We start from the raw sequence: 24,999 nt of genomic DNA, 5'->3' as shown, positions 1-24,999 counted from the left end.
CTCTCCTTTCAGTATAAGTCAGGAAGTTGAAACCTGGTTTACAATAAGATTTGTAGCTTCTCACTACACTCTGGTAGGTGTTAATTCAGCTGCAAGAGAGAACAGTGCAATCTAAATTTTGCTGTAAGATTGTCAGGGTCACATATAGGGCTACTTGGGTGTTCACTTGGAGCTTCTGATATTCAGATGATCTAAGCAAATGCTGCTGTGATCTGCATTCACTTACAGAATACAGAAGTGCAGTCAGGTAAATCAACTGATTAGGTCATATGCAAGAAACTCCTAAATCATCTTCTAAGAAGTAAATGTAAATTTATTACTAGAAGAGAGTTGGCAAGGCTTTTAGAGATTCCTGCAATATTTAAGGATGCCTGGATTCATTTATGTAGATAAAACTCTGTAAATAAACTTGCTGTAAGCTGAGTGAAAGGATGGGAAAAAAAATGGTTTTCATCTTAGGAGCAGCCATCTTCACAAAATGCTGAGAAGTGGCTTTTCTCCGTAAGCTGATTTTTATGCACAACTTACAAGTGGCCTATGTGAAATTCTTAGTACTGTTTTCCTGAATGGATTGCAACTGTTAATTTGGGGAGCTGTTCAACAAGCTTTCACACTGTGAAATTCATTTCTAGCACATGGTTCTGCACAAGTCCTGGGTTCAAAATAGATCCTAAGGCAAACATTGCAGGTAATTAAGCCTGAAACCTCTATTTTTAACTGATGTTGAGCTTTTTTTCTGGGTTATTGTCACTTGCTCAAGTCAGTTTTGTGAGGGAGTTACTGTGGCAGAGTGTGACAGTAACTGGAACTTGTTACATGTCTCTGCAGATCCTTATTAACACTCCAATGTGCAGGTTTGGGCTTTTGACTAGATAGGTGAGGCTGAGAGAGGCTAGAGGCAGATTCAAGGAGCAGAGTTCTTTCTAACTAAGTAAAGAAAGCCCAAATATGCCTGTGCATATTTAGTGTAACCTGTACAGAGACATTTCTTAGCTGACTAAAGAGCAGGAAGGAGGAAATAATACAAATACTGAAGTGGTACTGAAATAATTTGCTGTTTTGTTATACCTCCCTTCCAGAACCATGAAACTGAATTTTTGCTGTGTGATTTGTTTTTTCGTGGTTTTTTGTGTGTGTGTATGTGCACATTCATACATATCTACATCTACACTCAGGATGAAAATTGAGTTATTTTCTGTAACTAAAATAAGTATGTGAAGTTTCTACAGTGCTATGTTGGGTAGATATTGATTCAGGACCAGAAATTTGTATTTCCTGGTAGGAATCCAAAGGTATGAAAATATGGAGGGGGAAAGAATTATGAGGTATTTTTAGAGATTTGACTAAATAAGTGTAAAATCACTGGAAACCACATTTCCCAAGCAGAAGATGTAGTCACAGTTAATGAAAAATTAAGCTGTTTTTAAGTGTTTTCTCTGTGTGGACCTGCCAAACTTCCATTTGCAACTTCCTAAAGTGACACGGGTTTCATTACTGCATGTGTTTATCACTATAGCCAGAGAGTCTGATTTATCATCAAAAGTGGATGTAAATGATTAGAATAATTTCTTCTACTTCTAGAAGTTCCTCTCTCTAAAGTTCAGGAAAATTCTGTGAATACTTTTTATTGTGCTGTTTGTCCTTAACAAATGGATATTCTTGAATTTACACTGCATTCATGGGCATTGTGTGATGGTAGCCAGAAGTGCCTCTTGTGACTGTACACTGACTGTTGGCTCCCTTGTGGTGACCCCAGAAGTGGCATCAAATTGAGAAACAGTTAATATGACTTTCTTTGAACTGAGAATATGATAATGACAAGCTGCAACTCCGTGTCATTGGGAAGTCTGTGTTGGTATGATATAATTCTTATTTTATCAAGTCTCAATAAAGTCCAGAATTCTTCAGGTAAAAGTGCTTGTGTTTAGAAACCAGAACTTGGCTTGTTTGTTGGACTAGCATCATAAGTTAGTCAAACTTAATAAAAGCAGCCTCAGTGTTCTTCCTGCATCACAAAAAAAGAACTCTCTGGAAGCGTAACTGAAGTGAGAAATGTAACTGAGTTTTGGCAGCTGAGGACAGGGCAAACCAAGGCACAGCCTGGATGAAGGGTTGCTCTCTCTGGAAGAGGCTGGCAGTGGGAAAGGCACTATCCATGTCTGTCTTTGGAGTGAGTATTTCCTCTTCAGTCCCCCCTTGGCCCTGGTGCATCCAGAGTGTCTGGTGTTTATTGCTGATGAGTTCAGCATTAGGGATTTCTGTTTCTGCCAGGAGCATGGTCCAGAGCCCAGGCTGTTTAATATGGAGGCCAGAAAGGAGAAATGTGGAGAGAGGGAGGGGTATGTGCAGGAGATGCCTTTTGTGTTTCTCTTCAGAGATTAATTGAAGAGTGTCTTGTTAAGCCAGGAACTGAATTGTTTATAATTTACAGGGTTAGCAGCATGTCTTCTAGAAGTTAAGAGAAGAGGGAATTTAATCCCTTTAACATATAGAGGAAATGGGAAAGACAGAAAAAATTAATACTAACATCCCTGCCTGGAAAATCGTAGAGCATTGCTACAAGATCATTGCAGGAACAGCAGATAATCTGCCTGCATGTGTCTTTGGATTTTTCCCCTCCTGTTTTGTCTTTGCAAATCTGCCTGTCTTCTGAAAGGATTATTGTTACAGGAAATCTTGTCTATCGCTTGTGCAGAAATTCCTCTTGCATACCTTTTTATTTCTGTCTTGTAACTTGTACAGGTTGATCTCTGGGTAGACCTGCATGCTTCCCTGTTCTCTGAGGTGTCTAAGTTATCTTTGTGTGTAAATGTCACACATTTCACAGGCTCTCCAGCTGTCTTTCTAAACCACAGTATGATGTATGAACCAAATACACCACAGACCAGGTTTCTTTCTACAATGCTGGGATGCTGTCAGGCCTGTGGGAGAGCAGTGTGTGCCATGCAGAGGTACAATCAGGGAAGGAGGCTGGACAGGCAGGCTGCACCAGGGAACACAGATCAGCATTACATAGTGCTGGGCTGGACAAAGGCACTCTCAGCTGAATTTGCTTTGATATTGTAGAACATGATTTTAGCTGTCTTCTGTCCACAATGACAAATGTGAGGTTGTGGGAAAACTGCAGAAAGTGTGAAAAATGTTGCTTCCCTGCTTGTCTCTGGGATGTGCCCAGAACATATGGTGGTACTATTTTGCTTCTCTGATGGTGGTTTTCTTTGTTTTTTTTTTCACTTCAAGGATGTCCCATTTGGCATATTTGTTATGTTGCAGAATCCTTTACTCCTTCTGAAATGTTGTAAGACTATAACAGTCTCTTGTTTTCTGCAGTTGTTGTGTGAGATGCCTTGATGCATGTGTGGTATGAATGCTGGACCTCTTTTGACCCCATAGTCACATTGTTCTCTTCCTCACTTGCACGTAGAATCAAGTTAGCCTTTGTCATGCCTTGAAGGTGGCAAGAACTTATTTGTCTTGCAGTCTTACAATGCTTTAATATGTGCACACTCAGAAAAGAGACTGTTGCAGGGCAGATGAATTGCTTTGCCCACCTCCATGTGTGCACATTGGAACGTTGTGTTTTGACACATCACATTCAGAAAACGTCTGCATGAGGTTCTCCCAATGTTCTTGGTTTCTGAGAGCTGGAATGAAAACAAAATTGTAATCTAGCTTTATACTTGGATTAGAGAGTAGAATTAGAAAACCAAAGATTCTAGTAAGCTCATATGGAGTACCACCTCTTTGTTGGGAGGAGGTGCTGTCGTCATTTGCACCAACTCAGCTAAAATTGTGTGGTTAATCCATGTCTGTAGGGTCTTGTAGGGAAGGCAGGGTGGAAAATGACATTAAATTTGAACAGTTGCTTAGGTATTGCAAAAACCTTCTTTGCCTAATGTCGCTGCTTCTAGAGAGACTGAGCGCTCTGTGGAAGCTGATCAGTATGTCTTTGGAAATGGAACATTTCAACAATCACGTGAGCATTGTCTTAGGTCTTGCCTTTTCTCTAGGCCTTATCTTTGCTGCACCTAAAACCTAAAACCTAAAACCTAGGTGCCCAGACCCAGAAGTTTCCCAGTAGCTGCTTAGGAGAGCCATAGCATGTGTTGGTACAGGAGCTGTCTTGCTGCTGTTTACAGAAGTTGATACAACTGAATACATTCTTCATAAGTAGACAAGAAATGCTTTCTATCTGTTGAAGTTGTAGATGGGGTCTTGCTGTTGACAGTCATTGTTAATGTACCACTTTGCTGTAATAGATGGAGCATCTGCTTCATCACTCCCAAGTGTTGCTTCTGCCAGGCATTTCTTGTGGGCTCTCTGTGTGTGCTTATCATTCTCTCAGTTTCATTGGTTGTTCAAGTTGAGCACAGCAGAGCACCTTTATCTTTCAGTGAAGAAATTCAGCCTAGTTCCTGGTCTCTTGGCATTCTTCCTTTTTTAAACTATTTTCAGGTGCTTCCTTTTGCACTTTTTCAGCCCCTTTCGTTTAGCTATCCAGCTATCCCCAGAGAAACTGTGAATAAGAGTAATTAGAAGGCTTCTGTGTTATCAGCACCCCCTTTATAAACCAGGTCTGTTATGTGAATGGCTGCACTTACAGGTGCAGCCTTGATCCTGTTGCAAAAATCAGACAGGTTTCTTAAGCTTTTCCCCCTGTAACTGCTGACACTTCTGGGTGGGGTTGCAGTGTGTGAGTGGAGGATTGACAGAGAAGCTCTGAATTACCATTTCAGATTTGGTCTTCTTGAGGTGGTGGAAGTGGTAGTATTTTGCCTGCATAGGTGAACAATAGATAGGATAGATGACCCTCTGCTATCAGGATGAATTTGATCAGTGACTTGTCCTGTTTTCCAGGTCTCTTGCTGCCAGTGAGGAGTTAGCAGGATAGTTGTCCTTCTGTAGTTTTGTGCATTTTTGAGGGAAGTGGCAGGGAGAGAGAGAGAGAGAAAGTCTTGAAACCAAAATCTGACCTACTTCTGCTTCTCTCCACAGCTGCCAAAAGCCTGCTGAATAAGAAGTCAGATGGAGTGAAGGTAAGTTCTTGCTTTGCCATTTCACTGTCTCTCCCACCACCTGAACAGAAGGCAGCCTTTCTCTCTGGTGCCTGTCCCCTTCCAGGGTAAAACCACAGCCCTGTCCTGTGGCTGGGATTGCTATAAACAATGTCTTGTTAAGAAACCCTGGGTGGGATCTTAGTGTTCCTTATATGCATAACTAGCTAAGTGCACCATTGCAGCAGCAGGAATTCCTTTTCCTCTTTCTGTGATGTATGGAGAACTGGTCAGCACTGGATTACAAAGACCAAGGACTTGCTCAGTTGTGACACATGCCTCTGACTAGTCTGTTCTGTTCAGTGCTTTGGACTGTGAAAATTGCACAGACCAATTGTGAGTGACTGATGATATACCCAGCAGAGCCCATGGAAGTTTCTTGGTCTACTCACTTGGATGGATGCTGAAAGTTGAGCAAGAAGGGTGGGGAAGGAGGAGCCTCCAAATGTTCATGTTTGGACCAACCAGAAACTGAGGATTGTGTCAAAGTTCAGTTCATGTGCCTGAAGTTGAGGCACTCTCCTGTTCCCTTCTGAAGGAATTATTTTTTCCCCACTTCAATGTCACTCTTTGTGTTGCATGGTCATCATTTAATTCTGGAGGTTACAGGCCCTTGCCAAGGCTCTGTTGTTGCAGGCAGCAGCCCTTTACCATCTGATACTGCAGGAGACACAATTATAGGCTAGAGCATGGTCCTCCCCTAACAGTTCTGAAGGATAATTGTCCTCCACATGGAAGAGTTTGGTTTATTTACTTGCATTTTCCTTTGAACTCCAAACCTTTCTCCACAGCTGTTAGGTGGAACAGTTCATCTCCTGGCTTAGCACTGTGGGCAGTCTTTATTCTTCCTGTGCTGGGGGCTGACATTCACACTGTAGGACCAGCACACTTGTTCTCTCCTGCTCTCTGAGCCCGTCTCTGTTTCAATGAGGCTTTGTTCCCAGAGGGCTCACAGTACAAGCAGGCTGCTGGAAAAAGAGGTGTTTTCAGAAGAGTTGTGTTTGTTTTGGAGATTGCTCTAATAAAACATGCATCCTTACAGTTCTGCAGTATTCTTCCCTATTGACATCCAGGTTTTGGGGTTTGTTTATTTTTTGATCAAAATACTCTGTGAAAACGCTGTTCCTGCCATTGCATTCTTGTCTTTGAAATGTGCCTACAAGAGTGAGCTTTTGGCCTTTGCACCAGCCTGCCTCTTGTACAGACATGCAATGAACACATGCACACTAATACAGCAAGTGTGTTAGAGTTGTTGCATCTGTTGATATTTAAAACATTACAGTAGAATTCCAGTAGAATAAGAGTAGATTATCCCAAATGTTGTGAAATGAGAACCAACAGGGGCTTGCTTCAAAATCCCAAAGAGGCAGGGGAGAAGTAATTGGAAAAATAGCAGGTATCAACATCCCTACATATTTTTGTTACTTATCTAGACAAGAAAAGGCATTCTTCTAGGATTCTTGATTTCTAACAAGCTTTCAGGGAGTATCACATCTTGGATTAAAATATTTTAAAAATGGACGAAGAATGTACACGTAAATCTCGAAGCACAACTTCCCGGTAACATAGTTACAAGGAGACCCTGTACCACAGAACCTTCCAGCTCCATAGAAAGCTTGTGCTGTTTGGTTCATGGAGTACATGATGTCTTCCTCTGTGAAAAGGATAATTCTGGATTTACTTTTCTTCAGCCCTTTGCTGTCTATGTTGTTCCTGGTATGTGTAATTGAATACTATGATAAAGTGGAGGTTATGTTAGAGAGCATAGCATTCTCTGTTCATGGTGAATGAGATTGTCCTCTGGAAACCACTGCTTCTGTAGGACACTGGAGACCTGCAGTCAAGAGTCTGCATGCAGCTTCCTCCCTCCAAAGGGTTATAGCAGACTGGCTTTGCAGTGTGAACCACAGTGTTGTCCATTGCTCATGTTCACCCTGGGCTGAGGGCCCCCAGGAGAGGTGTTGAAGCTTCCCATTTTTCCTAAATGGTGTCTATCTTCAGGTGTGGATTTTGAGTCCTCATTTCTGTAAGTGTCAAAACTCAGAAATAAGTAATGTATTTCTTATTAAAGCTCCTGTTAAAGTAACTGTCTTCAGTTACTCTTCTGCTCAGTAATAAAGACTTTTAAAAGTCAAAGTTGTTTTCCCCCTAAGCTTGCTAAGGGGGACAAGACAGAGAGTGCATAATGGTCTTTGTGTGTTTGTAGGACATCCTTAACACTTCTGTTGTAGGATTTCTGTGTCTACATGCTTATCTCTTTCCTTGTCCTCCTGTAATGGGTGCTGCATCCCATTAGAAGTGTAGCTTTTTACCATGTCCATTTGCTTGTTGGAGCAGTACTGGCCCATTGGCTGCTGGAGACAGTCTTTGTGCTGGTCACTGTCTGCTTAGTGGCCTCACCATTGTGACCAGCATACTTGTCATGTGTTGCTCCTTAGGCAGGAAACTTGGAATTTTAGCTCCACTCACTTTCTCACCCTGTACAGTTCTGACAAACAACTCGTGGCAGTGTCTCATTGAGGTAAGATCATCTGGTCTTGTGGCAAACAATTATTTTCTGCCCATTGCAGTAGTGCAGAGCACAAATACTGTGGCTTGAACACCAACCAGGTTTTCAGCTTTGTGGTATCCTTTTCACTCCCACTTCCTATATAAATTATTCTACATCAGATGTAGGCTTAGAACAAGCACTGCATGCTGTAGTTTTAACAGTAGTCTGCTGCTGACCACAGGCCATCTGGTTAGGCTGTTTCTCATGTTTCCTCCAGATAAGAAGACTGGTTTAGATTGTTGAGTTTTCTGTTTGTTTGTCTCTTACAACCTTCTTGGAAATCAACTCTTTATGGAGATTTGAGAGAAAATATGTTTCAGTTTCTTCATTGGTTTTATCTGATCCAGGGTAACTATGCACCATAAGACTGTTGTCACAGGTATCCACAAAGTAGATAAGAATGGAAAGAGTATTTCTTCCACTAATAGATTATTACACTAGTGTAAAACTTAATGGCTTTAAAGACATTGAGAAAAAAGTACCACCAGTTCATGTTAATTTACTTTCTGTTCAAGGTAACTTCCCCTTTTTTTTGGCTGGTATTTAGAGCTGTCTGTGCTAGAATCCTGCATTGTTTGACAAGGATAGTAGGAATTTTTATTACATAGTATTGCACAAGCTTGAGTGAGACATATACATCTTTCTCATGCTTTATTCCCAATAACTTCATGAAAATGTGCACTGGTGAATTTCTGACACAAAGTACAGCATGTACGTGCTGACTTAGCATAAATGAGAGAGGAATGATTTAGTAGTCATATGTGGTGATATGAGCATGTAGTGTGAATTGTGTTGAGCTGATACATAAAAAAAAGGGCACAAATTTGTTTCTCTAGCAGTAGACTCAAATCCTTCACTGGAGAAAGTTTAGGACTAAAGCAATGTGGATGTATGCATTTTACTTGGATCAGACCATTTTGGAAGGCAGTGGGAGAAGCTTAAATCAGGAAGGGAAGACAAGAAAGAAACTTTTTTTTTTTAAATTCCAATACTAGTGTGTCCACACTGGGGTTGTTTTGATAAATTTCCATGGATATGACCCTCCCCTCTAGCAAATTCCTTTCCAAATTTTATTTGAAGCTTTCCTGGTTTTCATTTTGCACTGTTGCTTCTATTTCAAGTACTAATTCTGCTAATTGGTAGATATTTCATCAGCTTGGCACTTGAGAACTTTTCCATTATCTTAAATAATGAATGATTTAAACTGCCTTGAATCTTAAATTCTGCCTGCTCACCAAACCTTTGTAGTGCTGCACTTACTTTCTTCAAGCAGAATTTGGATCCAAGCTGTTGGAGTAGCTGCAGGATGGCCTGAGTTTTATCCCCAGGGAATATGGTTTGCTGTTTTCAGTTCCAGAAAGTGAGGCTAGAAGATACTGAGTGACGAGTTGTCCCTCTAACATACCACATATCTTGTGGTCATCACTGTAGGTCCCAGGTATTTTTTTAAGATTCTAAATTTATGGGAAACATTGTGCATCTACCATTTTAAAATTTACTTTAGATAGTTTCAAAACAAATTTACTTGTTTTCTTATTCCCCTTTCTTACTGTAATCTGGAGTTGCCATCTACTACAAGGTGAGAGAGGGGATTAAGGAGTGGGCTGGGGCAAACACCTGGATGAAGATTAAGGACACTTTATGCAGAGTGTCCTTCCTCTAAGCTTATCAGGGTCTGGGCTCCCTGTCTTTAGTGTTACAGTCCTACTGCTGTTTTTTTTTTTTTTTAAATTTGTTTGTTTGTGGGGTTTTTTTTGTTTGTTTGTTTGTTGGTTTTGGGTAGCACTTCAAAGAGTTATGTTCCCTTTTTTCCAAAGGGATATTTCACTTCCTGATGTTGTGAGAGGTTGTGTGTGTTTCACAGGGCGTGTAAGACCTGTTTCTATAAGCAGAATTTTTTAATGCACAAAGTGTTATTTTCAGTTAAGCATGTAATTGTAGTTGTTTTTAAATTAGTCCTTCTCTAAACTCTTTGTCAGTTTCTTTTTTCTTTCTTGTTTACTTCTGACCACTTGGGTTTGTGACTAGGATTTACAAAATTATATCAGTAATGTTCTTCAGGCCCACTGTAACACTGTGTGGATAGTAAATTGTGAAGCATGCTGTGGGATGCAGGAAATTTTAACAGCATTCACTTGCAATGCTCTGCCAAGTCTGTTGATTTTCTACCTTGTCTTTCTGCCACATGCACTCTGTTTTCTTTCCCTGTAAAAGCTGAATAGCACAGCTGAAAGGAGAATTCAACTGAAAGTGGAAAAATCCATTTATTTGGTATAACAAGGTTAATGTTCTAAAATCTGCTCTATATATTACATAACTGCAAAGAGGTACCAAATACCATTTGTTCTGCTGTTTGTAAGGAATACTGCAGTAAGTGTACATTTTATGCCTGATGTATACCAGCTTTCCCTGCCCTTTGCCCAGTAAAGAGTATGTGGGGAAGGAAGTATGCTCTGGCATCCTCTGTAAACTGGCATGGCTGCTGGGAAGCAGCTGGTCAAAGCATGCCTGAAACAGAGAAGGCACAATATAAAGGTGAAGCAACCTATGAAATCTGCAAGGGTCAAGTAACATTCATACCATGACCAGTGGGAGTTAATGTTCCTGTCTCTGCATCTGGTCTTGTTATAATCTTAAAGCCATACTGTGTAAACATTCTTTATCATAAAGCTAAATGGGAAGAACCCAAGTTCATTTGAACAGCAGAGTTTTGTGCTGAACTGTGTTATGCAAGACACCTAGAGAATGCTTCAGATCTGTTTAAGTGCTGACATCCAGTAACACATTATATCCACCTTTGATGCATTCAGTTTTTTCACTGCACTGTAATGCCTAGAAACACCAACTGAGATCAAGGGTCCAGTGTGCTTAGCTAGTAGTGGCTAAGCAGAAAATCCCTGCCTCTTAGCTTACAATTTAAATAGACAAGCTGACAAAAGGGCAAGAGAGAAGATGGTTTGACAAAGATTAAATTATTTGTTCAGCATCACACAAAAGGGCTAAAGCAGAAGGAGAAATAGGACATCAAATTTGTTGGTTCAAGATGACTCTCACTATGATGATCTGCTTTTAGTTCAACATTTTTTTCCTACCTTAAGTTCTGAAATTACTATACTCTCCATAGGAATATGAGTTGCTGCAAGCATGATATTTTATCGAAAATACTGTCAGTATCAGGCTGGGGAGAACTGCATGTAGAAGACAGAAACACAAAAAACTGTCATAAATAAAATAGCCATGTTAAGTTCCCAGGACTGTGAATGGGACCTTGCTTGGAATCACTCTTTTTCTTACAGTATGTTTTAGTATGTGTTATGGAATGATTCATGCTCACTGTTTCTAGTATTTTTTTCTGCCATGCTGAAGAGACTGATTCTTCAGGTTGTCTTCTGTCACCTGCTGACTTCTGTTGGTTGTTACCTAAAGCAAGTCTCTTCCTTAAGTTTCACTGTAGAGAATCTGCTCCTCTTTCAAGATGAACACCTAAAATTCACACACGTAATAAAAATAGAACTGTAGCAAACATTCATCCCTAGGTTTGTTGTCTGTACTGCTTTGGGAGAATGTTTTGTCACTCAAGTGTAGGGAAGCCCTTAAAGTGATCAGTGAGGTACTTTACTGGCTGTTTCTGCCTTTAACAACTTTTTTTATGCCCTGGGACATCTCTGCACTGCCTAGAAGCTCTTAGAGATATATCTGTGTTATGGAAGGGAAAGAGAACTCTATAACTAATCTTCTGTTCTCTTATTTACTTTGCTAAGTTGCAATCACATTACAAGAAGAACAAAAAGCTTTGCTCACTCAGCTAGTCACCTTGGGAAGGTAGCAATAGATGGTTCTGATGCAGCTGTTAAGATGTATTGGGAGGTTGATCTGGTTTTGGTAACTTCCTTGTATATGATTTGACTTAATAAGTTTCGATGCTTTAGCACTTACTGCCAGTGCCTTATGTTGTTATTTTCTAACCTGTCTTGTGTTTTAGTAGTATTTTCATGCCCTGTCATAACACAGACCTCACTCCTCGCCCTTTTCACACTACCAACCTAGCTTTTCTTCCCTGTGTTATTATAGTAGCCAGTAATAATGTGCTTTCTGGGATTTCTACACTATATCATGCCCTGTAATAGACTAACTCTGTTTTAAATTTAGCTTGTACTCTAATTAAGTTCTGATCTGCAGAGGGTTGTTTCCTCCTGTGTCAGTGTTACTTGTGCTTCTGTGTAGGAGGATGTTTGTTTTCTGCATGGTTTGGTTGATTCTTTTCATATTGAACCTTTTGCTTGTATCTTAACATTTTCTGTCCCTTTTTTCTCTTTCGTAAGTTACTGGAAGTCTGTATGAATTTCAAATGATTTTGTCTTTCTTAGAGACAGGTTTACCTCATTATCCATATAGTCTCTTTTTGTCTGCTGCAACTTAAAGGATACATTAAAAGTAAAAACTGAAGTTTTCTATTGGTGTGAATTTCCAATTTTCCCAGTTAAAAATTCCCTGCTGTGATGGGGTACAAGGATTTCTCTGGGTTGATGGCAGTCTAAGCATTATATTCATGCACTGGTAGTACATGCTATTTTAGCTCTAGCTTGAGAAGCCTGTGGAGAAGCTAAATTGTCCCAAAAGAAATGAGAGGAAACACAAATTTGTAAACCATGTAATGGCAAGCCCTATGTTGTGCCTCCATGAAGTGGAAGATTTGTGAACCAAATGCTGAACAGATTAGAGCCTGTACTGGAATTAAAGAACAGATGGAGGCAGAAGCTTTGCTGTTTTGAGTCTGCTCATGCAGTGGCTATGTGACTGTGGACTGTATGGTGTGATTAGGAATGTGGTTCTGCGTGTGAGGTGAACATGAGCACTTCTGCTTTCAAAGACGTGCCAGCCTGCATGTGTGCTTGAGCTCTGATATGAGGATAGCAGGGATGAAGGCAATATTCAAGGTAAGAGCTGCAAAGGCTCAGTAAGTGTATGAAGTGGGGAGCTCCAACTCCATGGCCTGTTCTGCACTCGCAGGCTGCTCCAGGGGGTGCTGTGGTAGCGTGCAGGAGTCCAGAGCTGCAGAACTGTGCCCAGTCCATTGTGGGTTTTGACTGACGTGAGGTGTGCTGTCCTATACCACTCTGTGGGCTGGACCGTAGTAAGCAGCAGAGAAATAGCCTGGATAGTACCAAAGGGGAAGGGCAGGTGGAAAATGTACATGGAGACAGCAAGGGGAAGGCGTAGCATTGTAATGCTGAAAGACCTGCCAGGGTCAGCTTGAACTGGATGACGCTCAAAGTTTAGTGAAAGAGGAAGGAAGTGCATGCTGAGCCTCATTTTCTGGAGAGTGCAGTTTGATGTGAAGGTGTCTTTGAAGATGACTGAAGATGCCATTGAACAAGAGTAGAGTCCAAGAAGGTTGAGTAGTTTGAACCTGTTCATTCTTCTCCCAATACCTGAGAGTGCAAAGTGTTCTGGCTGTTGAGTGCTTCTGTCTTTCTTGTTTGAACATTAGTGCACCTTACCTCTCCAATCAACCCCAAATTCTATGTGAGGGAACCTTTCTCCTCCCCATGCTATGCACACAAGTTCCCTCTTCTTTCTTTAGCCTCTGCGTGTGCCTTTCTGTTGTGGCCTCCTCCCTATCCTCTAATTTGAGTTGCAAACACACCTGCATCCTCTAAATGTGGACACACAGGGGGTTTCTGTCTACCTCTTCAGTTTGGCTGGGGAAGCTGCCCCATTTTCTGAGGTGGGAGAACACAGAGAGACACCCCCTTGTATCCCACATCTTGTGCATATATATTGCCCCCTCTTCTTCTCTCCTTATATCGGTGTGTGGGACACCTATATTCTGACCTCAGTGTTTGAGGGGATGGGGGTCTTCAGCCCTGCCCTTTCCCCTGGTGTGCAGTTGTGTGCTTTAATGGTGACTTCTCTCTCTGTTCCTTTTTTCCGTGTCTGTGCATTTCTGCTGGTGCTTATACCTGCCTCAGGGGAGCATTATTGGCAGGGGGGCCCTTGCTGGCACACTAATGTGTGAATAGTTTCTGTGCTTTTCTTCTCATCTCCTCTCTTCCCTTCTCTTTCCCTCTCTCAATGATGTGTCCAGAAAAGGAAGTCGAGCTCCAGTGTGCATTTGATGGTGAGCACCTCCCGTAAGCTGCCTGCGATTCATGCCTCCGCCATTTTCCATGCCATGCACGCTCGGCTTGTGCTCATCACCCTACATAGCATGTCCGTGCAGGGGGGTGGCAGGGGGGATCAGTGTGCACTCAAGGGTCCATGTCCTCACAAAAAGGGCTCTGTGATCCTCTGGCCACATACAGCTCCCATTTTGTGCAGAAAATCCAACTACTGGCAACACAGTTTGACTTTGCCTGCTCTGAGTGTGAAACAAAAAAAGACAGTGGTTCTCTTGGGCTCAGCAGAGCAGGTGTGTGCCTCCTGGATGCGAGGCTTTGTCATTCTGTTACAGAGGTGCCAAAAAAAGGAACAGGTGCTTTGCCTGGTGTTGGTGCTGTCATCCTTGATAGGAGCATTGCAGTGTAGAACAAACTGGGAGTCACTCCAAATGTGGCAGAGACTGATGGGGCTCCACTGTTCAGATGAAATGTGTGGGCACAGCACCACTGGGCAGCTCAGAGCTGCCGGTCACTTCTTTTTTTAGCGTACTTACTGAAAAGGTTTGTCAGAGCCTTTATAATCCAAAATTTCCTTTTGTCCTGACCTTGTTTATGTATCCCAGCATGACCAAATACCCAGTAACTGCCTCCCGTGTCTTGTACATTTCCTTTTTCATCCATCAAGGTGTTTGACATTTATAGAATTTGTCAAAAAAAGTAGTCAAATCCACTCTCAAGGGTCCAAAGAGGAAATTGGCCAGTGTCATATTGTCAGAAGTCATACACAGCCCCAGTGACATACTTCAGAAACAAGATATGAACTGTAACTAAATTACAAAAATTATTGTATTATCTCCTATGCACAGAAAAGTAACAGAAAACATTTCTCACCTGTTTCAGATAGGAGTGGGAATGTTACAGTACCAAGAAAGCAAAATAATGTTTTTTCATTACTACCTGGAAGATATTTCTCCTCTTCCTCCTTCAGTGATACCTTAAAACTGTGTAAAACAAAAAACACACGAAAAAATTAATCCCAAAGTACTGCTTTGAAAATCTGAAGTGAGTGACTCACTTTTCACCAGCCCTGCCTTTTTGCGGGGCAGAAGTTCGCTGTGCCTTTCTTACCCTTCCTTTTTGCCCACTGCCAACAATACTTAAATTCCCTTTGCATATTGTTTTAAAGCAGCTGGGATATGTAAACCATGTAAGCATCAGCCTCTGAAAACATGAAAGCAGTGAAAGTGGCTGAAAAAACAGAGACAGCCCGTGTGTTGGTAGTTCCTTTCTTTTAGTCAGCTACATGTGTGTGTCCCCACGATATGAGCGCTGGTCTGTTTTCTTTCTCTTGCACCCTCTGTGTTGTTCATGCCTGTCTGTCTGTCTCTTGTCAGGAAATGTTGCCAACTGCTGTGCCAAAACTAATCGTGTTGCAGACCTTAAAAAGGGCCTAGCACCTTTTTAGGTGAATTGGCCTCTTTCAACTTGAGTTGTACAGAATTACCCAGGATTGTACCCTGGCCAGTGAGTGATGTTGGCAGGCAGCAGGGAGGAAGGAGGGGTAAGAGCTGGCTGTGCTGCCTGCATTTCTGGGAAGGGAAGGCTAGCTTTTTCCCAGGAAGAGCAGTTGGCTAGATGGCCACATGACATGAGTGTATGCAGGAAGCTCAATATGTCAGATACCTTCCCTCACCTGAGAAAGAGCTATGAAAAAAAGTGTAGGCTAAGCTGCCTCTAATTTCATTGGGACACTATCCTGTAATAAAATGCTATCCAATTCTGGACTAGCAAACATGATACATGATCATCTTCAGCCCACTGGCTGGGGAAGAATATCATGGGTGAGCTGGGTTCTCAGTGCAGACTGGAAGGCAGGCTGTGTGCTTTGAGTGTGGGGGGGTTTGCACTTTATAAGGCAACATAACACTCCTAATAGGCTGTAGTCAGCTTTTTTTTGGAACAGTGGCTTCCTGAATGTTTGTTTAGGTTTTGGTTGGGTTTTTTGTGATTTTTTTTTTGTTTGTTTGTTGGGGGTGTTTGTTTGTTTGGGGTTTTTTTTGGTTGGTGGGGTTTTTTGTTGGTTTTGGGGTTTTTTTGTTGGTGGGGGGTTTTTTTGTTATTGTTGTTTTTTAGCTTAGTTTTGTTTAGGTTTTTTTTTTTTCCTCATTTGGCTTTAGTTATAAAGCCTTCCAAAACACTGGAATTATTTTTGTATAGCTTCTTTCATACTAATTTTATCTTCTTATCCCAGTGGACTAAGAAAAATGGGTTACATTCCTCTCACTGGAAGGGGTTTGGAAGATAGATCTCTGCATTAGGATCACTGTTTCTGAAGAAGTACAAGAGCCTCAGTGCTGTGTGAAGAGGTGGACCATTGTCAGAAGTTTGATTGTGTTTGTACCACAAAATAGCTTGAGATTAATTTTTTCAGGTTGATCTGGACCTCTTTTACATCCACAGTGACCTGTCATCTCTTCTACCATCAGGCTGGAAATACATGCATGAAACAAACTCATGAAAGGCAAGAGTCTTAGGACAATGCAGGGATGTCTAGAAAGAGGCAGCAAACTGTGATTTCTGTTGTATTTCTCCTTTCTTAGGTTGGAGTTTAAGTGTATATGTTCTTTTTTTTCCATGTACTTCTAAAGAGTTCATTCCTGCCTTTCTCTCTCTTCTACTTTTTCCTCCCTCCACCTGTCCCATCTTCATCTTTTGTTTTTCCTCTCTCCCTCTCCAAAAGGGATAATTAAGCCAAGACATGTTGCTTGTGAAGAAAAACCAAACTGTTAGTAGGTGTTTGTTAAGTCTTGATCTTACAAGATCTGTCACTGGTTGACATAATTACACCTTTGGTAGATGTTTTCCAGCTTAGCATTTGACTTTTCATTCTTTGTGGTGTTTGTGGTGTGGTGATGAAGGCCTGATGTTTTGCAGTATGAGTTTGCACTCCCTGAGTGGGATAGAGAGCCTCTGCAACGAGGGCACACTACTGTGAGCTCCCATCAGGTACCCTGATCTGTAAATTAAGGAGTGTGAGCGAGGCTCCTGCAGTGCCAATACTGACCTTGCTGCTGGTGTCTAGCAGTAAAAGAGACATAGCCTGGTGTGGGAGTCACACGTGGGCTGGATTTGTGGGCTAGGAACTCTATACTTATGGACACTTATGGCTTCCTACAAACAAACTTGACTCATTCCTGGTGTGCATGACTCAATAGGATGATTCTTTTCAGCAAGCTGGTGATGGCTTCACTGTTGTGCTGTATGAATGCAGGAAACAGATTTTATTCTTCTACCACAGCTTCAAGAGAGTCTGAAGAGGGGAAAGATGAAAAGCTGCTGGGCACCATCCAGAGAACTTCCTACTTGTGGAACTATATGGTCTTTTCCTTATGTCCCAATCCCGTTCCTTTCAATATTTTGGTCCTGAAGTCTCTTTGTTCAGGTCACAGCAGGGATACTACATATCATACATTATCTTTTCTCTACCTTTTCTAGGGCTGATCACACTTTTACTTGGATCAATAGATTCCCTGGAATTCTCAGCATTATCACATACCTAGAACTGTTTCTGTACACTTTGGGCCACCTCAGACTTGACTCACATTTTTGCCCTGTTTCAGACCATGACTATTGTGTTTCACTTCTGTAGTCTCTTTCTCTCAGGACAGCTGCCATCTCTCATTTTTCTTCAGCAGATATTTTTGTTAGTGCTCATTGCAGGATTCTTTCCACCCCTTTGGGCTGCTGCCTTTTTGCCTTCTGTTTTCCTTCCTTATAGCTCTAGCAGTCCATTCATATTTGGATTTTGGTACATCCCTTACAACTTCTATTGCCTCTGGGGGAAGGATGATGTCCAGCAACCCAGGCAGCACTCCTCCTTCCTCCCTCTTCTTGGTGACTGAGCCTGTGGGGAGGGTTGGGTCTGAGGAGATGGTTGGGGTTGAATCAATACTGTCATTTTCTTGCTGCCTCTGCTGCCCAGCAGAGGAACTAAAACGATGTTTTTCTGTCTCAGCCACAGAGCAACAACAAAACCAGTATAGTAAGCACTGCAAAAGAAACACCCCCAGTGCAGACGTCCATGGTATCTTCCCTAACCGCTATTTTTTTTCCTGTTTGTTTAATTTTGATTCTGTCCTCTCCCCTTCTTCTCCCAAACCCTTTCCCGAGTGCTGCTTGTGCCACTCTGTTTCAGCTTATGTTTTGGCTTCGTTCTGTCTGTGTCCCTGTGCTGCTGTGGGGCCTGATCACAGCCTCACAGGCTTTGGGATGGGGGTGCTGAGCAGAGCTGTGGTTGGATGTGGGGATCGCAGCTTGCCTGGACTTCCCCGTGTGCCACCCCTGTATAGTTCTGTGTGTCCCGTTCAACTGTTCCTGCTGGCTTTGGGGAGGATGGTTTCGAAGAAGACAGTGTCAAGCTCCATCCACTCTCCAGCACTCAGGAAAAGGAGGATGGACTTCAGGACACCAGGGAAGAAAGGGCAGACAAAGGGTTTTTAGAAGAATCCTTTTCTGGCCTATTTGGCCTGCTCAGCTGAGTGGCTGATCTCCTGTAGCTCACTGACTTGCTGGGCTGGCAAGCTCTGTTTGGCCTGTGTGCAAGCCCTGCAGTGCCAGTACAGTGCCAGTGCCAAGTACATTGAACAGCACAGCTTGGGTGTGTGGCCTGCATCAGTACCCATGGAAGATCAAGCAGTGCAGTGGGTGGCAGAGGCAGATGGGTGAGTGTACAGCACTGCCCAGCAGCCCTGATGCCCTTGCTGAGCCACCCAGCACGAATGACAGCAGTGGGAGGAGATGGTGCCAGGATCCTGAAGTCTTTTCCTGGTAATGAAGGGATGAGTGCAGGAGATAGTTAGTACCAATAGGCCTGGTAGCTCTTTGTTGTCTGTCTCTGGAGAGTTGGATTTGGCATTTTTGGGGGCACAGGAGGGGGGGATTTGGTGTTGGGTTTTTTGTTGTAGGATGAAGGATTCTTGGGACACTTCATAATTTTCCACTTTCTTTTCACTAGCTTTGTTCATGATGTTTTTGATATTGAGAGAGCCTTTCTAAATTATTAAATATGGTTATTATTGAGATTGGAGCTCATTTCAGAGACTATTAGAAAAATGTGCCTTTTTTCACAGTTCCTCAGCAAGTCCTCTCTGAGAGGCATTGAGGTGGTCTGGCTCATCCTGTTTTTATTATGGAAATTATGAATGTCCCTTTTTTAGGGTAAAATACCCAGCAACCTTTCCAGAAAACTGGGAGACAAAGGCCCCAGCCCAGTTATCCTTTCTTCAGCTATCTCATTATCCTTTCTTCCCCCTCTCCTCTTCTGAAGCATTTTCCAGTGAGGACACTGGAGGGGTCACTGCTTCATGAATGGCTGCAGAGGGTGCAGACTGGCTGCTTGGTTGCCCCCTGCTGTCTGTGCCAGCCTAGTTCACTGGAAGCGAATTGGGAATTAGGGGCAGTTGCAGGGAAGCTGGGGGCTTTGTCTCCTTGTGACTTTAGCTTTTAGTGCAGCCTCTCTCTTAATGAAACCTGTGCAGGAAGTGTGTGCGCACGCACGCAGGCACATGTGTGCTGTTTGGAGTTTGTGATTTGATTTGGTTTTTTTTAATGTCAGCCACCTTTTTTCCACTTTCTGGGGAGTGAAAGTAAATGAGAGAATGCTTTGGAACTAGAGTTTAATGATTCTTCCATCCTTTCCTAGGAGCCTCAAACAACTGTTGTCCATAATGCTACAGATGGCATAAAGGTAAGGGATGGAAGTGTTGCCAGAGAAACCTCTGCTTCTCTCTTGTTCTTGTCTTCGTGTACCTTAATTCAGTTTCTACCTTTCCAGTGTCTGGTTTGTAGCATGCTCACAATACTGAATACTGCTGACAATAGACTAGAAGGGTTGTGTTACATGGCTGTGGGTCTCTGAAGCAGGCTGAATAAAGACAACTGTTCAGATATTAACACATCTTTCCTATTGTAGTGTATAATCACCACTCTCTTTTGTATGTGGGATGGAAGAGGAGGTATAGGCACTTTCTTTTCTTCTGCAAATGGACACTTCCTCTGGGAAAGGAGGAAGCCTAGGAGCCCTTCTTTAGCTTCTTGTGTCTATTCTTCCAAACAAAAGCAACTCTCATTAGATTTCATTTGACAGAGTTTGGTAGATTCCACACTTGTAAGAGTTAATGGCTCGAACATGCAAAAGCTGAGCAGAGATGCTGTTATGTTTTGTATTTGGCCTGCTTACATCCAAATCTTCCTTGTATCATCCTCTCCCTTCCATCCCTGCCAATGTTTTTGTGCTTTTCCCCATCTTTCTTCACAAAGAAATCAAACTATTTGCTCATGCTCCGACTGCTGATGCCTGGTAATGCTCTGTTCTGCAGGGTTCCACAGAGAGCTGTAACACCACAACTGAAGATGAGGATCTGAAAGGTAGGTATTTTGCCTGTAATTTCTAATACAGTTAAGTGTAGGCAAGGGATTCTAGAGATTCAGTCATTGCCTTGAACTAGCTTCCCAGATTTCTGTCCCTGACTCAGTTCATAAATTCGCTATGACGCTGTCATTCCTGTCACAGTGGGACCGTGCATTGGGGAACCGTCTGACTTGGCCTCTGTGGTATATAAACACTGAGCTAATTTGTTTTTGTCTCAGAGTTGGAATTCTTTTCTTGCATATATCATAATCTGTTCATCTCCAGTCCATTTCTAGGTGTGGAAAATCCCTACCAGTCCCTTGAGGTTTGGTCTCCGCTTGTGTTTTTGTGCTTCCCTGTAGATTACAGGGAGTTGAAACCTCTCTGTTACTACTCAGTCTCCCTTTTCACCCCTTTCTGGGAATCTTTCTTGTGATATGCAAAGACTTCCCATGTTATTTTTTCTCTTTGGGTTTATTTTTTTTCTAAGATGAAGATCATTCTCAGCCTGTTGTCCTTGACTGAGATATCAGTAGAGGGAGAGGCTGAGAAGAGATTTCATGCCTTTCAGTGACCATATCATAAATATTCTGTGCTTGTAAAACTCTTTAAATGAAGGAGCTCCAAGTTCCATATCTGCTTATGTTGTTTGAGCAGCTATCTTTTGCCTAACCTCCCTAACAAAGGATGAGCAGACATTTTCCTGAACAAGCAAGTTTGGGGTGGGTGAAAGTAGTTTGCATTCTGTGACAAATGTGTTAATAATTTGCATTTTGAGGCAGAGGTATTCTCATACTCCCTGTAGTTCATCTGATTTACATATCCAGGGAAAAATCAGTGCTGACCCTGTGATGTAGCAGCAATGTAACCTTTGTCAGTGGGGTAGTTCCTGATGCTTTTCCCATGGCTTGTCACAAGCTGCTGGCTCCTCTTCTGAGGAATCACAGGGAGCAGAAACACATGCCAGTGAGTGAATGAGCTCTGCAATACAGATTGTTTCAGATAAGACCTGGCCTCATTACAGGACAGTGTCCTAGCTCCTACCTTTTTGCCAAAGAGTAATCCGTGCCTTAAGAACCTAGCTTTGAGGGAAGGGAACTGGATGGGTTTCACAGTGTGGTAATGAATTTGATTTATCATCTCTGCTGGATAGCCATCCAGAACAGGTATTTGTCCAGAACCTTGTCTCCTGTGGCACTTTCTATTCTGGAGATGTCCCATGGTTGAGCTAGCAGAGCCAATGGGTGTTGTAAGTCAGGAATAGAAATGCTGCGAGGAAAAGAAGTCTAGAACTGGAACAGAAGGTGGGGAGGAAGGCAGGCAGCTGGTCAGTGTATAGAGTTTTATAGGGCTACATTGCTACAGATCAAAACTGTGTTTTGGGTTTTTTGTCAGAGGTTAGAAAATTTTGTTATGATTTTAGTAAAAGGGAACATTTGAATGGTGATTGGGAGGGAAAGAGTTTGCACAGTAGTGGTTTGTGCTGTGGCCAGCTCTGGTAATTTTAGTCCTCCAGTTTTAAGCATAGCTGTGTTCACCAGCGTTCCTTTTCCATTCCTGCCCTTCCACATTTTAAGATAAGCAAGCACTTGAGCAAAACTAAGTAGACCAAAAGGTTTGGGAGTGTTGGAGTTCTCAGTGTTCTGCATAGCCATGACTCTCTGAAAAGGGAAGTGTTTGTGCAGTTCCTCTGCCAACTTCTTGTTTTAAATAGACACCAGGATACACAGATGAGCTCTGCTGTGCTGTAGGAGACATTGTCTTTATTCATCAGCGACAGTTGCCTCAGGGATTTGTTGTTTTCACTGGGATGGGGCTAAAGGCAGTGTGTGTCATCGTTCTTCCTCCGCCCCCTGCACTTGTGTCATTCTAAATTGCACAGCAGGTTCATGTTGTGGAGCTGTCTACTTGGCTTTGCCCTGGAGGATACTCCTGCATGTTTTGTGCCCAGCATTGTGGTTTCTTTAATGTTCTCCTATTTCCTTTCTCTTTTTTTGTTTACTGAACTTGCGTGTTTTGTTTGTGTTTGTGTTTTAATTCCCTGCCATGCTAGCTCCCCCTCTCTCCACCGGGGACGGCAGCTCAGTGCTTGAAGGACGGAGGCACAGTGAGAGCAAAACACAGACTGAGTCCATGCAGTCCCAGCTTTCTCTCTGTTTCTCAGCCAGTAAGTCCAGGGGTGCAGTGCTTCACAGCATCTTCTTCCCACCCCTTCCTCCATCCTTCCCATTTCTCCTTACCTAAGATTTTTCCTTTCCTCAACTTCCTTCCAAAATGTTGATTTTTCATTTCCAGTACTCCAGAATAAAAAGAAATCATCTCCCTTCCTGCAAAATACCCTCCTTTGCACACTGAATTTTTCCAAACATTTCCTTCCCTTTCTGAAAAAAACCCCAAAACCCAGAGCCTCATCCTAGCTAATTTCATTCCTTTGCTTTCATCTGGGTGAGATGTGGAGCTTTCTGTAGAGACACTGCCTTTTGGGGCTTCCTTAGGCAAGTCACTGCATTTCTCAGTTTTCCCTGTGGTAAATGGGGTCAGTGGTGCAGGTCTGCTTATGGAGGGGATGGACTGAATTCAATCTCACTTGCCTCAGAACTTCTGAGGACCTCAGACATGGATGGTGCTCAGAAGTACCAAAGGAACAAACACCAGTTTTTTCAGACTACTTTAAGGTGCTTTGAAAGGGAGGCTGTGGCTCCTGGAAGACCCCAAAACATTTTTTTTATCCATTATCAGGTGCTTTGAGTGAAAATCCTGTGATAATGTTGACTCTGAAGAGCATTTGTCTGTCATGAGCTTCACCTTGTGTGTTTGTCTTGCTAGCTCAGTTAACTGGTACCATGGTTAGTCTGTGAATTATAGGAAGTTCTGCCTGATATCTCCTGAACTTGTTAGCTCTGTTGAGGACCCTGTGGCTGAAAAACTCTGAAAATGCATATGAAAAAAGCTATAAGGTTAGAGAAAATATAGGTGGAATTCACAGCCTTTCTCCTACACAGGCATACTGTACTAGCTGCCTGACTATTTAAAGCAATAGTACAAGGATCTTTAGTGTGAGCTGGGAACATCTGGAGTATTTGATTTTGTTCAGGTCAGTCTAGGAAGGAAGAACGAGGTCTGTTCCTGTTGTATTTCTCTAGTTTTCTGTACACAGCACCAGCATATGATGAGATGTTGGAACATCTCTGTTACCTGTTTTTGAAGTAGCTCAAAGGATTTCAGACTGCTGGTTTGTAAGGTGCAATGGGAAAGGTGTTTTGCCTAGCCAGAATGGAAGGGAAATGATCTCTTCTGAAGTCCTTTTTGCTGTGAGCTGTGCATCACTGCTGTCTTCTTAATTCCTTCCTCTTGCTCTTAGCAAGGCCCTGCTTGGTACACTGAGGAGTGCCAAATTGCTTCTCTGCTAAGGGCATCAGTGTTCTCCCACTTTGCTTCCCTCCAAGTTGAGGTTTGCAGTGATTTGGATGTCACTACTTTCTTGAACCCCACCTTGTACTTGCCCTTGTGCTGCTCTGTCACTATTCAGACTACTGTTTTAGGTCACTCTGGAACTTCCTCCAGCATTGGTGTAATTCCGGCTGTGCTTTTTGCACCAGTGCCCGGGTGGCCCCTGCCAAGCAGTGTCGGGCCAAGTGATGTGACAGAGGCAGGAGAGCAGGTAGAAGTTACTGGGATGTGGATGTGTCTGTGTGCCGACCGGGGCTGGGGCTGTGTGTGTCTGTACTTCTTTGTTGGTTTTTATTTTACTTTCTAATTTTTGTTTGTTTATCATTTTAACGCTTACATTTGTTTTGCAGCTACACAGTCTTGTGAAGAGAAGCTCCATGCCTGGGACAGCCCAGGGCAGACATTGGAGTTAGAGCGTGCTCGGTCGGAGCCTTTGCTAACTCCAGTAGTTCCCTTTGTACTTAACCGAGCACCGTGTAAGTTAGCAGCTGGGTAGCAGTAGTGGAGTAGTGCGATTCACGCTAGTTTCCCTAGATGTAAAGCTCCCTCCTGTCTCCTCCCCTGCCCTTCTCCCCGTCTGTCCGAGTGGGGCCGGGGCTGGGCGCCCCGCGCTGACGCGATCGCTCCCGCGGGGGCGCGGCCGCAGGAGCCGGCTGCGGGAGCGGCGGCGGCCGCTGGGGGGCGCCACTCGCAGGGGCGGGGAGCGGGGCCGCCCTCAGCCCGTCCCGCCCGCGGCCGCCGCCCCGCCCCGGCCTGGCCCGGCCCGCGGGGAGACCCAGACGGCCCGGACGCTGCCCCGGCCTCGAACGGTGCCCGCTACACCGCGCTCCCCGGCCGGCGGTGTAGCTGCTGTGGCGGGGATGCCTCCTGGGCTCGCACAAAGCAAGGTGGAGCAGCCGCGGGCCATGCTGAATGTCCGTGCTGGTGCATGTCGCCTCTCGCTTGTGCCTCTGCCGTGTCAGTTCGGAGGCCCCGCGGATTCACCGGGAGCGGCAGGTGCGAGTGCCGTCCCCCTGACATCCCGAGGCTCTCTGTCCTTCGGACAGTGTGGTCACCTCCCGTGTGCTGGTTCTAGCCGGGACATGTAGTGAAAGCCAGGAGATGAGCAGTCTGATGGGATGGACAGGCCTGATGGCACTGCATGAAGGCACCTTGAAAGGACATGGAGATGTCCTTAAGATGAGCCAGCATGCCGTGACTGTGGTCTGTAGACTCCCTCACTCACCCCAAATGCAGCCTTTCCCATGGACTTCATCTTCTAGGTATTGGTGGTGCATGTTTGGAGGTCCAATAAGTAGACCTTCTTCATGTGAAAGTAATCCCAGACAACTTGCTTGTATGGACATTTTTCAAAAGAGACATAGCCCACTGTGTCATTTTGACCCATTCCCTGTGTATCTCTTTTCACATGTGGAAGTGTATACAGCCTGTGTA

At 43.4% G+C, this 24,999-nt stretch overlaps 1 protein-coding gene across 18 annotated transcripts in view; it reads left to right on the top strand.

Annotated features, from left to right (window-relative positions):
* Positions 1–24,999, top strand: part of CAMK2G (calcium/calmodulin dependent protein kinase II gamma) — a 133,884-nt gene that overhangs the window by 100,178 nt on the left and 8,707 nt on the right. For 5 of the 18 annotated variants that reach the window (XM_023929412.2, XM_086901099.1, XM_086901093.1 and 2 more), the window contains 3 exons: positions 4,996–5,036; positions 19,408–19,452; positions 20,084–20,132. In XM_023929412.2, coding sequence (XP_023785180.2) covers positions 4,996–5,036; positions 19,408–19,452; positions 20,084–20,132 — 135 coding nt within the window. Of the gene's footprint in view, positions 1–4,995; positions 5,037–13,693; positions 13,727–17,721; positions 17,791–19,407; positions 19,453–20,083; positions 20,133–22,168; positions 22,283–23,915; positions 24,042–24,999 lie in introns of all 18 variants that reach the window. The other 13 variants (XM_086901084.1, XM_086901086.1, XM_086901087.1 and 10 more) reach the window with 11 other exon arrangements.

The sequence above is a fragment of the Cyanistes caeruleus genome, chromosome 8, assembly GCF_971803275.1.
Source record: "Cyanistes caeruleus chromosome 8, bCyaCae1.hap1.1, whole genome shotgun sequence".
NCBI lineage: Eukaryota > Metazoa > Chordata > Aves > Passeriformes > Paridae > Cyanistes > Cyanistes caeruleus.
Note: the sequence above shows the minus strand (reverse complement) of the source record. Positions and strands in the feature narration are given on the sequence as shown.